This window comes from Triticum dicoccoides, chromosome 7A (assembly GCF_002162155.2).
Source record: "Triticum dicoccoides isolate Atlit2015 ecotype Zavitan chromosome 7A, WEW_v2.0, whole genome shotgun sequence".
Taxonomy (NCBI): Eukaryota; Viridiplantae; Streptophyta; class Magnoliopsida; order Poales; family Poaceae; genus Triticum; species Triticum dicoccoides.
This window is the reverse complement of record NC_041392.1, coordinates 85,945,292-85,959,483: the sequence shown is the minus strand read 5'-3', so window position 1 is coordinate 85,959,483 and position 14,192 is coordinate 85,945,292. Positions and strand designations below refer to the sequence as shown.

The window sequence follows — 14,192 nt, the reverse complement described above, 5'->3', positions numbered from 1 at the left end:
TTGCATGGTACTACCGCGTCTAAGAGCAGTACTACTATCTTAGCTTCGCAGCACTTGGCAGTACTACCGTAGGGATCAAATCTCTCTCTAGGCATTTATCATGTGTGCTTTCTGCTTGTTTCTCTTGCTTTGTTGTGGTCTTTGCATTAATCACTCTTGGCTGTTGTGGGTGTTTTGCATTTTCTGTCTCACGTGGTGGCTCTCGCCGTTCCAATCCCAGTCGTGACACTGGCTCCAAGCGTCTGCGCAACCCCCAAGATGAAGCCCCAGAGGGCTCCAATGCCCCCATGCGCAATGTCAAGACCACTGCCAGCAAGCAAAAGGAACCTGCTAAGGGCATGGACGAGATTTCTGTCTCTGAGTATGTCGAACGTCGGAGGATCAATCCCTATGTGACTCCTCGGGCTGTGCTCAGAGGCACTGAGATGTTCTGGAACAAGCAACAGGTTCTCATCTATCTGGATGTGATCAAGAGCAAGCAGAATACCTTCGTGGATGTCAAGTGGATAGACATGCATCACATGTGGAAGGACAAGTTTCGTGACTATTTTGGAGAGGCTCTGGACTTGGTGGAGCAGTTTGCTATTGAGCCGGTGATCTCTTTTCACCATGACTATGACCCTGAGCTCATTTGTCAGTTCTTTGCCTAAGTGTACTTTCATCCCGGGGAGGAGCGGAGGATGACCTGGATGACCAATGGCCGTCAGCTGTCTGCTACATGGAAAGAGTTCATGGATCTGCTGCACATTCCTGATGACGGGCTTCACACCCCCGTAAGTGTTAGCCCCCATGCCAACTCTGAGTCTGCCAACAAGAACCTGCTTCAGCCTTTCCTTGTTGAGAAGGTGCTCCCCAATGGCAAGTCAACTTGGGTGTTAAACTCCTTTCTGGATATCATGCATCGCATCTTCCGCAACACTCTGTTCCCACGCATTGGCGACAAGGACAAGGTCCATGCATATCTAGTGGACATGTTGCTCCTGTGTGCAGAGGCACGTTCTTCTCAGACTCAGCCACTTGATGTCTCTCACATCATGTGGTGTGAGCTTCGGTTTGCGGTGTTCACTCGCAAGGTACCTATCTATGGACCGTACCTGTTTCTGCTGCTCTCCACCACTTGGGAGAAGATGTACCCGGGTGATGAGTTCCTTGCTTCAGACTGGATTCGCCATGAGTCCATCAGCCTCCGCGTCAAGCCCAACTGGGCCAACACCACTACCCGTGCTGAGGCCTCTTCTGCTAGGAGGGCTGCTGGTGAGGAGGAGGCTGCTGCTGAGAATGTTTCCGAGGACCATGCTGCTAGGTCCACCACTCCTTCCTCTGAGCCGTCATGGGCCAAGAAGCTAAAGGACAAGATGAAGACTCTCTTCTACATGCAGGAAAAGGGACAGTACAAGGCTCACGTGGCAGACAAGGAGAGTCGCCGCCGTGGCAAGAAGGTTATGAGGCTCTTTGGAGAGGATGTGTCTGGCGGGTCTGAGGACGTCATCACACCTGAGGCTGCCTGGATGTCAAAGCAGGGATACAAGTGGACCAGTTCAGAGGATGACTTCGAGGAGACTATCCCCGCCGCTGAGACTGACGAGGAGCACGAGGAGCAGTGGGACGACTTCTCCGCCTGAGCCACCCCGTGTGCGTAGGTGTCCTCTCTGCCTTTTTGGCGCCTCGATGCCAAAGGGGGAGAGAGTGTAGGGATTTGCGTTGTGTCATGCTTGGTGCGTTTATTTTCTTTGTCTTTTGTACCTCGTTTGTGCTTGTTTGCTCTTGTTTGGTTTGTGCTTTCGAGACCTTTCCTCATATGGTGTAAGACATATGCACTTTATCTATCGTAGTTAACTTGTGAGTGCTATCTTGTTTAGTGATAGATATGCCTTGTCTCTATAATATAGGGGGAGCTTTGATCCTAGTATTCGTGTGTTGTGCAGTCCAAAGCACTCATCTAGGTGGCACACATCTAGGGGGAGCCCGTCTATATTCTAGAGAGGAGGGGTTTGCATTTACTTAATTTTATTTTCCTTGTGCAAATCCCGTATTGTCATCAATCCACCAAAAAGGGGGAGATTGTAAGGGCATATTTATCCCTAAGTGTTTTGGTGATTGATGACAACGCATTTGCGGACTAATTGTGTGCCTTGAGTATTCCAGACATTTCATTGCTAGGCACAAGACGATTGGGTGCCCCTCGAAGACTGATGAAGACGGCGTCTTTTCTACGTTTCTTTTTGGTGGATTTGAGTCGTAGGAAAGCCGTACTATTAAGAGGGGGTCCGCGTTGGAAAGGTTTGGGTGGAATCATCACGTACACGTCTCCTTCTTGTCCCCTCCTTTTTCCTTGGATCTTCCTCCGTTTTCTTGCCTCCCTTGTCTGGCTGCTGTGGTTGGTCGCGGTAGTACTGCTCCCAGAAAAACGGTAGTACCATAGGCATCCGCGGTAGTACCGCGCGGTGGCACGATAGTACCACTCCCCTGGAGCCGCACTACCCCTTCCCACCAGGCTAGTGTCGCCCCTTTGCGGTAGTAGGGGCGGATGCAATATTTTACATCCGCACCTACCGCGGTAGTACCGTTTTCGCCGAGTGGTAGTACCGCGCTATGCAGTCAGGCAGTAGTACCGCCCCTCGGCAGTACTACCGTGTCGGGTTTTTGCTACTTCCGTTTCTTTGCGGAAGTAGGCACGGAAGTTCCTTTCCCCCTGGCTGGGGGTTTTTGCCTTGCGGTAGTACCGCATGGGGGCGCGGTAGTACCGCGCGTGCGGAAGTACCGCCCCCAGCTCCTGCACGTCTGTTTTTCTTTTCTGTCGCTGGGGTTGCGGCAGTACCGTTTGTCGGTACGGTAGTACCGCACAGCCGTGCGGTAGTACCGCTTGGTGGCAAGTAGTAGTACCGCGCGGCCTTGCGGTAGTACCGTTGGCCAGGCGCGGTAGTACCGCTGGCCGCGGGCTGGTTGGTGGGTAACAGTTGGATCCTTTTCCCACACTATATAAGGGGTCCCCTTCTTCCCCGTTGACTCACCTCTTCCACCCCAAGGTCCATTATTGCTTTAAGCTCCATTTTCGCCCGATCTCACTCCCTAGCCGACCAAACTTGTTGATTTGCTCGGGAGTGGTTGAGAAGGCCTCAATCTACACTTCCACCAAGAGATATTTGATTCCCCCCACTAATCCCTTGCGGATCTTGTTACTCTTGGGTGTTTGAGCATCCTAGACGGTTGAGGTCACCGCAAAGCCATAGTCCATTGTGGTGAAGCTTCGTGGTGTCGTTGGGAGCCTCCAATTGAGTTGTGGAGATTGCCCCAACCTAGTTTGTAAAGGTTCGGTCGCCGCCTCCAAGGGCACCAATAGTGGAATCACGGCATCTCGCATTGTGTGAGGGCATGAGGAGAATACGGTGGCCCTAGTGGCTTCTTGGGGAGCATTGTGCCTCCACACCGCTCCAACGGAGACGTACTTCCTCTCAAAGGGAAGGAACTTCGGCAACACATCCTCGTCTCCACCGTCTCCATTCTTGGTTATCTCGTGCCTTTACTTGTGCTAGCTTATTTGTTTCATATATCTTGCTTGCTTGTGTTCCTATCCTTGTTGCATCATATAGGTTGCTCACCTAGTTGCATATCTAGACAACCTACTTTGATGCAAAGTTTAAATTGTTAAAGAAAAGCTAAAAATTGTTAGTTGCCTATTCACCCCCCCTCTAGTCAACCATATCGATCCTTTCAACGTGTTCTGCCTCAAAGAGGTGACAGAAAAATCCGGAAAAAATATATCTTGTCTTTTCACCACGGGGACGAGAGATATGCACCAGATAAGGCACATGGCGTGGCATTGCGAGCCCTAGGCGCCCATTGTTGGTGCCATGGTCAACTGGGTGCTTTGGTTAGGCGCCTAGGCCTGCTAGGCACCCCTAGTTGTCTGACTATAGCTCGGTGGCTCTTTTCATTTGTACATGAGCCTCATAGCTTTGATTTGTTTTTTTTCGAGCTTCTCAAAATATACTTTGTTCATGAGCTTTTCTTTTTTCCCTCTGACCATGTCTTTGATAATTATTGCGACAATTCCTTGCATTATAAGATAGCTCAAGGTGTATTCAGTCAGCGATTTTCATGTGGATTCAGTCAATGATTCATATCAAAGAGATTTCATGAATTTGCTACCACGTTGGTCAATGACCCGAAGAAGACCATAATCCATCAGGGTGGTTTTGAATATTTGCTTGATGTTAATCATTTCTCTGTGCAAAATGATCTTGTCGAGTTTGTTGTGATGAACACCAATCATATGCTAGGCGATTTCAGGCACCACAACAAGTTCAACATCCTCATAGTGAAGAAGATATTTAATGTGTCATCTAGCATAAGGCCTGTCCCAATGCAAAATATTGGGCACTCCAATGTTTGCAACATCTATAGAGTGGGGGATAGGGCTCCAAATGCCCACTCGGTCATTTTACTGCAAACATGCAGTGATGCAGTGAAACAGATGCGGCCGCGATCAACGGGATGAGCACATTTTTGTCCGCCCCGATGAAGGAGGTTAGCACATTCTGGGGGAAGAAGTTGATTCACGCAAAATAGGATGGGCCTAAGCCTTCTCAGAATTAGTTCATGCTTGCCCATGTTAGCGGTGTGCATCATTTCGTCCATACCCCCTCTTTTCACTTTATCCTGTTTATCATACATGATGGTCTTGTGCAGGCTGAAACTAGGATGACCGGATCTACATGTGTGTGTGTGTGTGGGGGGGGGGACCTTTTAGTTGATGAATAGGATAAGCTTTTCGGGGCCTCCAATACAACGCTCTCTGCCTCGAATTCCCTATATTCACAGCAGCGCGAGTGACTGGGATGACCCATTAAGCTACGTGCCTCGTTCAATGTTTTTCTGGTGAACCTACTATAGCGACCGAAAACACTATAGAAGACGAACATGACGTTGGCTAGGAGCACTGTAGCACATGTTTATTCCAACAGTTTTTTAGAAATTACGAGTATTTTTTAATACATAATTTTTTTTGAAGTTTTTGAACATTATTTTATTTTTTAAAACAATTGGTAACTTGATCATTTCTTTTGAAATCTGAACTTTTTTAAAAAATGATCTTTTTTTCAAACAGTAAAAATATTTCCTTTTCTCGAAAATCCAAAAGCCATTTTGAAAACTTAAATATTTTGGGAAACACGAACATTTTTTCAAATTTTTAACATCTTTTAAATTCCCGGATATTTTTCTAAAGTCATTTTTTAATTTGTGAACAATTTGAAAATAAATCATTTTAAAAAATGCAAACATATTTTGAAATTTTATACACCCTCCGATCCATATTACCTGTCACAACTTTAGTACAATTGTAGCACAAAGTTGTAATAAATCTGCAGCAAGTAATATGGATTGGAGGGAGTACATTTTATAATTTTGAATTATTTTTGAAAAAACACGAATAATTTTTGAAACATTATTTCTTAAAAAAATGAGTTTTTTGGAAAAAGAAAATCTAAAAAATAAACAGAAAAGAAAAGGAAGAAAGACAAAACACCCGGAAATCAAGTAAAGAAAATGCGCAGCAAAAATGGTTTGGAACTTTCTAGAAGGTTCTCAACACCGGTCAGTGGGAGCTCCTAACTGCCGCTCTTTGCAGCAGATCATCGACCGCACGCACAGGCGGATATCCCTACTGGCCCGGCCCAAGCTAGCGACCAAGTGAGCCTGTAGACCTAAAAAAAACTCGCGTTAGCAAGGGATCCAACCCAGGTTCTATCTTTGCGGAAGACGTGCTATTACCAGTTATGCTAGTGTGCGTTTCTGAATATTGTACTGCGCGAATAGTGAAATCGTTAAGAAACAAAACCAGTGAGATCCGAAAAAAACAGGTCACGAAATTCCATAAAAACCAATGTAGTAACTCATGTTATGTTTCTAAAACGGTAGCCAGGTGTATATCAACTATAATAGGCGAAAACTTAAAAAAAATCAAACATGATTTTAAAAAAAATGAAAAACTTTTTGAAATGCAAACATTATTTTGGGAAAATAAAAAATAGAACAAAATAGGAACAAAAATGAATACAAGAGCATTTTTCTAAATTATGAACTATTTTTTGTAAACATAAAACATATTTTGAAAAATAAGAACCAAAATTGAAGAAGTGAAAATTTTTCAAAATTAAAACTACTTTACAAGGCTCAATGATTTTTTAATTTGCGGATTAATTTTGAAAACATAAACATTTTCCGAATTTGTCAACAAATTTTGAAACATGTTGCATTTTTGGAATATGAGAAGAAATTTGGGAGACAGGAATTTTTTCAAATCCTGAAACATTTTTTAATTTCAGAACAAGAACTAAACATGAAAACATTTTTTGAATTTGTGAACAAATTTTAAAACATGAATATATTTTAATATGTGAACAAATTTTGAAAAGAAAATATTTATTAAATCTGCAGCGAGAATTTAAAACCGGAACTTTATTTGAATTTCCTAAACATTTTCCATTTTTGAACATAATTAAAATATGATTTGTTTTTGAAATTTTGAACAAATTTTGGAAATGGGATTTTTTTGAAAATAAATATTGTTTGGTTTGTAAACAAAATTTAAAATGGTGAATTTTCAAACTTCTTTGTATACATAATTTTTTTAATTTTTGATAAAAATTAAAAATAACGACCATATTTAGAATTTTTAGGACAAATTTTGAAATGGAGAAGAATTGTGAAAATCCCCAACAAATTTGAAACGCGATTTTTTTTGAATACGTGGACAATTTTTTAAAACAAGAACACCTTTTGAATTTGTGAACAAGTTTTGAAAACATGAACATTTTTTGAAATCCCAGTCATTATTTGACAATTTCTGATAACTTTGAATGGAAATATTCTGAACAAGTTTAGAAAAACTCTCCAAACAAGTTTTGAAAATAGGAATATTTTTGAAATTCCTGAACATTTCTTAGAAGTGCAAAACATTTTTCGAATTTGTGACTTTTTTAAAGCACGATCATTTAAAAAAATATTGAGCATGTTTTAAAAGCACAAACATTTTTTGAAGTTTCCAATTTTTTTTGAAAACATGAAATCTTGAAAAAAAGAAAATTAAACTTGAAAAAGAAACGTAAAAAGAAAAAAAAAACAGAAAAACGAAACATAAAAACCTAAAACCTAAAGGAAACAGAAAAACCGGTTCGTGGAACCTTCTAGAAGGTTTCCAAAACCAGAAAAACCGGCTGAGAAATGTAGAAGGTTCCCAAAACCGGATACGCTTCATCAACACGTTAATGGGCCAGCCATGGTAATGGCTCCATCGCCAGGTCAGGAATCTTTCGGACTGTTCCCAAAACCTGGATCGTAGAACGCTAATCTGTGCGTCAAGGCAACTACTTGACGCGCGCACGCATCAAATAGGAAATCCGTCCCCTAAAAAAGAATCAAATAGGAAATCCGAAGCTTTATGCTGATGTTTCAAAGAAAAGTGTGAACCTGAGAAAAAGGAGCGGCCGAAAAATTTGGCCGAGCCCAATCGAGATCTCAACGTGCAAATAGAGGCGTAGCTTTCTCCTCTTCACTTTCTACAAAAAAATCTATTTACTGGTGAACATGCCAGTCGATGTCACAATCCACAGTCTTACAAAATGAGGCCTATAAATACTCCACCCTAACGAGACGACATACTCAACCTCGCCACTTCATCAGCAAGCAGAACCACAAGCAGAGAAACAGTCCCACAAAATTGATAGCATTACAGTCATGGCCAAGGCACAGTCCATGGCGGCGCTGCTCGCCGTGGTGCTCGTCCTGGGCGCGTCCGCGGACGTCGCGCACGGCGTCTGCAACATCTCCAGCGGCGGGATCCGCGCGTGCCAGCCGGCGGCGGCCATCCGCAACCCGACGGACGCGCCGTCCGCCGACTGCTGCGCGGCGCTGGCGGGGGCCGACCTGCCGTGCCTCTGCCGGTACAAGAACGTCGGCGCCATGTGGGTGAGGTTCTACAAGATCGACGTGAAGCGCGCCATGGCGCTGCCGCGCAAGTGCGGCCTCGCCATGCCCGCCAACTGCTGATGGATGCGTCACGAAATATATGATGGACTGAAATATCTATATACCTAGAATAAATGAAGCACGTGAAAGACCGTTTCGTGCTTGCTTTGGTGTGTACTATGTACTGGGCCGGTCCTGACTTTTCAGAGGCCCTGGGCGAACTTAAAAAGTGGGCCTAATGTAGTGAAAAATATAAATTACATCGATATAAAGCACAATCGGCGCAAAAAAAGAAGATACAAAGCATAACGTTTTTATGCCCTAAAGAACTCCTTTTTTATTATTACTAAAAATATATATACCGGATCTAACTTATCTGCTATCATTTTCTTTCTTCTTTCTCAAAATCATGTTTTTAGCCAACATTTTATAAGAAAGGAGTGGAAATACCTGAATTTGTCAGTGGAAAAATAGAAGAAATCCAGCCACCCAATCCCAAGCATATCGGATCTTCCTAGGGTCCACATATCCTCAAATGAGCAACATGTACATAAATAGAAGATCAGTCTGGAAATCGCTAGAAAACAAAGAAAAACAGTACAAAGATCAAGCGGAAAAGGACTATGCAATCACAAGATCTTTGTAGGCCTTTGACCCAAGAAATTGTCATGTTGCAACTTGCAAAGTGAATGAGCTTATGAAGTGTTGCGCTCTGCCTGTGGCCGTCCGCTAGATGAGAATACTTATATGCAAATCCATAGGGGAGTGAGATGGAGAAACTGAAAGTGTATCAAAGAAATCAACTTTAGCGGCAGTATCCATTAATTTGCTAGGCATGCTGCATGCTTCGGGAGTAGGAGCGGAACGGGGAACGAGGAGACAGGAAGAAGAAACGACGGTGGCTAGTGTTAGGAAATGAATCGATCGAATCGAAACTGGGATGGTGTCTTTCACAATTCACGTAACCTACTGGGATGGTGGCTGGAGTAGTTTTTTTTCTAGCAGAACGTAACCTAGCTGATTGGGCTACATGCTTTAAGGCCCATTTTATCGGCTGTGTAGCATATGTGCACAGGGTTGGGCCCCCCATCGGGCTGGGCCCTAGGGCGTTGCCCTTCTTGCCCCTACCCAGGGCCGGCTCTGTGTACTGTGCTTCATGAGCTGCATGGATATGAATCACGGTTGTGCATGGAAAAATTAATCAATGAAGGACTAAGTTGTGGAATGTTAGTTGGATCGCTACTTTATAGTGAAGAAGTTTTTTTTTTTGACTCACTTAGTTTACAAAGATAGTACAACTGTAGTACAATACACGTCTAAGAGCATCTCCCCTCCCCCCACCATATTTTCAAGCGAACAATCCGGATGTCATCGCGCTCTGTCGTGGCACCGCTTTTAGATGAAATTAGAGAGCTATCTCTTCAGTTTAATTCATTTGTAATTCAACACATTTGTAGATTGGCCAATGTACCGACGCACTTGTGTGCTAAGTTAGATTGCACGCTAAGTGTCTTTGAGAGCTGGATCAATGAGACTCCGAGCTTCCTGGTCGGTACCCTTTTGGCAGATGCAACAGGAATACATTAGCTGAATAAACCTCTCAAGTTTCCCAAAAAAAAAAACTAAAAAAACTGGATACTATCCGGGACAGATGTGCACATGGTCCATGCTACTGGGGCAGCCCATTGCAGTTATACCCAAGCGACCCAGTAGCGAGTGATTTCTTCAGTGTGGTACTGTTTCTAGCCTTTTTTCGTTCGGCTTTACTGAAAATAAAAACTTACTTATTCAAAATTTGTTTTTTTTCAATTTAAGAATACTTAGAAAATCCAAACCATTTTTAAAAAAATATTCAAGAATTTTTAAAACATGAACTTTTTTAAATACAAGCATTTCTAAAATAATTGATCTTGTTTTAGAAATGTGATCACTTTTTAGTACAAACTTTTTAAAAAAAAATCTGAACATTTTTTTTGTTTTTTGGGGAAAAAGAAAAACAACATAAAGCAAAAAAGACTGAAACTTTCGAGATGGTTACAAAACTGATAAAAGAACTATAGAACTTTCTAGAAGGTTCTAAATACCGGAATCCTTTAGTTTGTACTCTAGCTTGAATGGGTCGGCCTATATGAGCACTCCCCTCGCGCCTTCTTTGCAAAAGGCCGACACAGTAAGCGTTAAATTTGATTTGCCCATAATATTGTTCGGAGAAAAAACCCGCATTCCAACACAAAACCCAGATCACATATTTGTCTAGTCCGGGCCTCCCTAATCATGGGACGTCCGGAACATATCCCAAAAGTATGCCACATCAGCTCAAATCCCACCCAAACTCACATGTTAGCTCAATTTCCCCACCTCCCTCTCTCATCACACAGACCTTCCTACGCCCTCGCAACCCATTTGGCCACTGAGCTAGCCCCGGTATCTCCGCTGAGCCGCTGCAGCGAGCAACAGAGGTTGCCTTCCCGCCTAGATTTGGAGGTCAGCGGGGAGACCAATTGGGCGTCCATGTGCGTGGGTATTCTGCCCATCGAACTGCCACCAACGTTCCACTCAGGGCCGCACCTGCGACCAACATGAAACCACATGCTCATCCTCCTCTCTGTCGTTGAGCACATGCCCTTGTTCCATCTTTAGTTATAAACTCGAAGATATGATTCCTTACGATAGTTTGAGATAACATCTAACATATAAACCCTGCTGGGCTACCCGCCCAGCCGGGGCACTTGCGATCGGTAAGCCACCAACACCGTTCGATTGTTTTACTGCTCAATGACTTTTACTGCTGGCAGTTTCTTACCCATCAGATCTTATTAATTGATGTGTCACTTTTGTGCTGGCTTCAGAAGTGGATGACGGATGGGCCATGTCTCATGTGGGCCTGATGGAACAAGGTGGAGTTTGCTGCTCCTTTGGGTACAGATTAATTTCCTAGGAGATGAAAACCTAGCGCGCACACACGATCTCCTTCTCTTCCCAAGTTCCTCCGCCTCCCTCCAGCCGCCGCCGCCTCCTCTCTCTCTCTCTCTCCCCCATGAGGCCACGATACCCCCACTGATGCTCCTCCCCCACGCTAGCCCTTCCATGGCTATGAGGTTGGGGTGCGGAAGGAATGGAGGTGCTCATGACGGAGGGGACGGAAGAAGACCCGCAGACAAGCTCGAGATGGAGGCGGTGATATTTCTGTTCTGTTCTCTTCCTTTTTTTTCTTCCCCAAACCCTCGCCGCTGCTTTCACTAACGCACCCCGCGCTTTTTGCAGTGGAGGTCGAGGTACAGGGAGCAGCGAGGGCAGCGCTGATCTGCCTCTTCTGGGCGATGGGGTGCAGCTGCGAGGGAGAGAGGAAGGAGGCCGGCGACATGGGGAAAGGGCATACCAGCCCTGCTTCATAGGTTGGCCATTGGATCTGGATACTCATGTTTATCTATATTCTCTACTGTTCCCACATCTAGGATTTATTGTTTGAATGCAAAGAAAGTTGCAGCATGGACATAATGACAATTTAGCTGGGATAAGACCATCCTAAATCTATATGACGTGTGTTATTGAGGCCACATAAGCAGGAGTGTTTAGTTAGGTAAGGATTGCCTTTCATGTCCTTGCCGAAAAATGACCTTGAGCTCACATGTGCATTGCTTGGTCTACAAAACATGGAATTTTATCATGTGGGTGAACGTCTATTTGTTGGTGAGGGGAGTGACATCTGAGAGGGAGGTCAGCAGCAACAATAAAAGTATGCTACTTTAGGCTTCCTTGTGGCTCTACTCCTCAATTTAGATCTCCAAAGGTCGAAGGTAAACAATATGTGAGCCCAAATTTTCAGATTCCACTAACATGATAGGTATTGATGCAATGGGTTGAGCTTTCGTTTTCATTTGCTGACCTTCCTATCAGCAGTTTAGCTTTCTTTGCTGCACCTATATGCTTGCAAGTTGCAACCAATCACCATATTTGCAAATTATCTGTATGGGATGCTAATTTTCTTTCCCACTTAGTTTGGGACTTGTGAACTGATTCCTATGATGCACTTGATAAATTGTTTGCTCCATATGATTTTGTGCAGGCTAGACTTGAGACCACATAGCGCCAAGGGCTTGCTTCTTTGTATCAAGGACAAGTACCAGGTGTCACCTTTCATCTCTTTTAGTGACAATCATGTTTGTATTTGTGTTTTGTATTTACTGATCATAGCTTGACCACTGATGCTCCTTCGTGCACTTCCTGGTGAGCTAGGGAATGTTCATTTAAATCAATTCAGTTCTTCGAGCATAACATTCAAACCACTGCTATTTTGTCTCTTTGGGTAGCCTTTCTTCAAGGTTTATGATTCCCCATTTTCTGCATTCATGTGTGTGGACACTGGTAGAATTACTAGAAGCAGCAGCTGTCATTTTTATTTGCTATCACAACATAGCATCAACTCATGGCAAGGTATGATGTTGGGTTAATAGCTATTTTTAGAGGGTGGGTCCAGTTATTGCTTAATTTGTTGGTTATATGAGTTACAATTTTTCATAGTCTGGGACAAATTGTTTCATTGCTGATATATATGTATTGTTTTCATCAAGGCTTGAAGTGTCATTAGCACAACATACAGGGATACTTTGGTCATTCATTGATGATCCTATTTGTCTTCTCTTAATCACTCACAAGATACAAATGCTCATACCCATGGACATGGCCTGGAAATCCATGCGATGAGGCTGACAAGATCTTCTTCTATGCTTTAACTTCTATCACCATTGGTGATGGGGCGCTCGCCCCTTTCTAGGAATCTCCGTGGCTAGATGGTCGGAAGCCCAAAGACATTGCCCGCTTATTTTTGAGGCTTCCAAGAGGAAATTCTGGAAGGTTGGCATGGTGACTGTCCTCACTGCCGAGCATATCCGCCAGTTCTTGGAGCTCTAGATTTCCCTTCGCGGGGTGCAGCTTCATGCGGGGGTCCAGGACACCATCTTGTGGAAGCATACCAATACTGGGATCTATTCTGCGTCCTTGGCTTACAAAGTTCATTTCCTGGCCATCACTCGCTCTGCCATGTACAAAGTCATCCGGAAAGCTTGGGCCCCTCCGAAATTCAAGTTTTTTGCATGGCTTGGGCCCCTCCGTAATTCATCAGGAGTCGGTTGAGCATCTGTTCTTCCAGTGTAGATACACGTTGCGGGTGTGGGATCTGTTGAAGGATTGGCTTCATCTCTTTGATGTTGATACTTCCGGTTGGGAAGCATTCAGAAGCATCAAAGATTGGTGGTGTGACATGGCGTCCATCCACAGCGTGCACAGCAGGGCGATGCCATCCTTGATCATGCTCGTTAGTAAGTCTATCTGGGACGAGAGGAACACGCAGGTTTTCCGCGGCCACCATGCCCCTACATTCATCCTTCTTCAAGCGATCGAACAAGACTATGCTTTGGGCCTTAGCGGGGGCAAAGCACTTGGGTCACTTCTTGCCGGGAGAGTAAGCGTCTTGTTTCTCTTCTTTTGACAACATCAGAGGTAACCTGCAAATTATTAGTCTTTTCTCTTCAATGATTTTTGTATTTTATTTGTCGGTCGTGTCTTTTTATATATGTTTCTCCTGTACCATTTAGTTGTTATAGTTCATGTGTTTGGCCATATCATCAAGTTTACTGTTGTACATTCCTGTCTAAATTATTTTTGTAGGAAACATGTCATGTTTCCGTCTCAATTATATTTGTAGGAAACTATTCAAACTCTTCTGTAGGTCAACTGTTCTCTGTTGTTTTTCTTTACAAGTTTTTCCACTATGCTCATTTAATTCATTCATGTTTCCTTTACAGTTGCAGTGGTTCATGTATTTAAAGCAAGTTCATGTACGATGTTTTACTAATAATTTAATTGATGTAAATCCATGAGTCTCTATTCGGTTTAGCATGGATTTTCTGCGGATTCAGTCTTCATCTTTGCTAGCTAGAATTTGTGTCAAGAAATCTGGTAGATACCCAAGCTAAATTTTGTAATGTTGCACCAATAGCAATTGTAATTTCTTTCTCACCTTCCCTCTTTGCTAAGTCTTTATTTAACTATGGTTCTATATTAGTTTCTTAATCTGATACTTTTCTAAATAGATTATTTTAAGTTCTGCTAATTGCGAGTTGACATCAGAATTCCTTCCGAGTGTCATTCAGTATGCTTTCTTACTACATTACCTAATTCAATGACAAGAAGGAAAAAATAAAGCTGAAGCATCAGAATGTGTC

At 43.5% G+C, this 14,192-nt stretch overlaps 1 protein-coding gene and 1 long non-coding RNA gene across 2 annotated transcripts; both read left to right on the top strand.

Moving 5' to 3' along the window:
• Nucleotides 1-7,684: 7,684 nt before the first annotated feature.
• Nucleotides 7,685-8,145, top strand: LOC119334370 (putative lipid-transfer protein DIR1). Its single transcript, XM_037606950.1, has one exon. It carries the CDS (start codon nucleotides 7,738-7,740, stop codon nucleotides 8,047-8,049), a length of 312 nt encoding a protein of 103 aa, XP_037462847.1. The 5' UTR covers nucleotides 7,685-7,737; the 3' UTR covers nucleotides 8,050-8,145.
• Nucleotides 8,146-10,960: 2,815 nt separating this feature from the next.
• LOC119334229 lies at nucleotides 10,961-13,937 on the top strand. The gene is made up of 3 exons (XR_005161252.1): nucleotides 10,961-11,145; nucleotides 11,233-11,363; nucleotides 12,035-13,937. It is a non-coding gene; the product is annotated as an uncharacterized LOC119334229 (long non-coding RNA).
• Nucleotides 13,938-14,192: the final 255 nt, after the last annotated feature.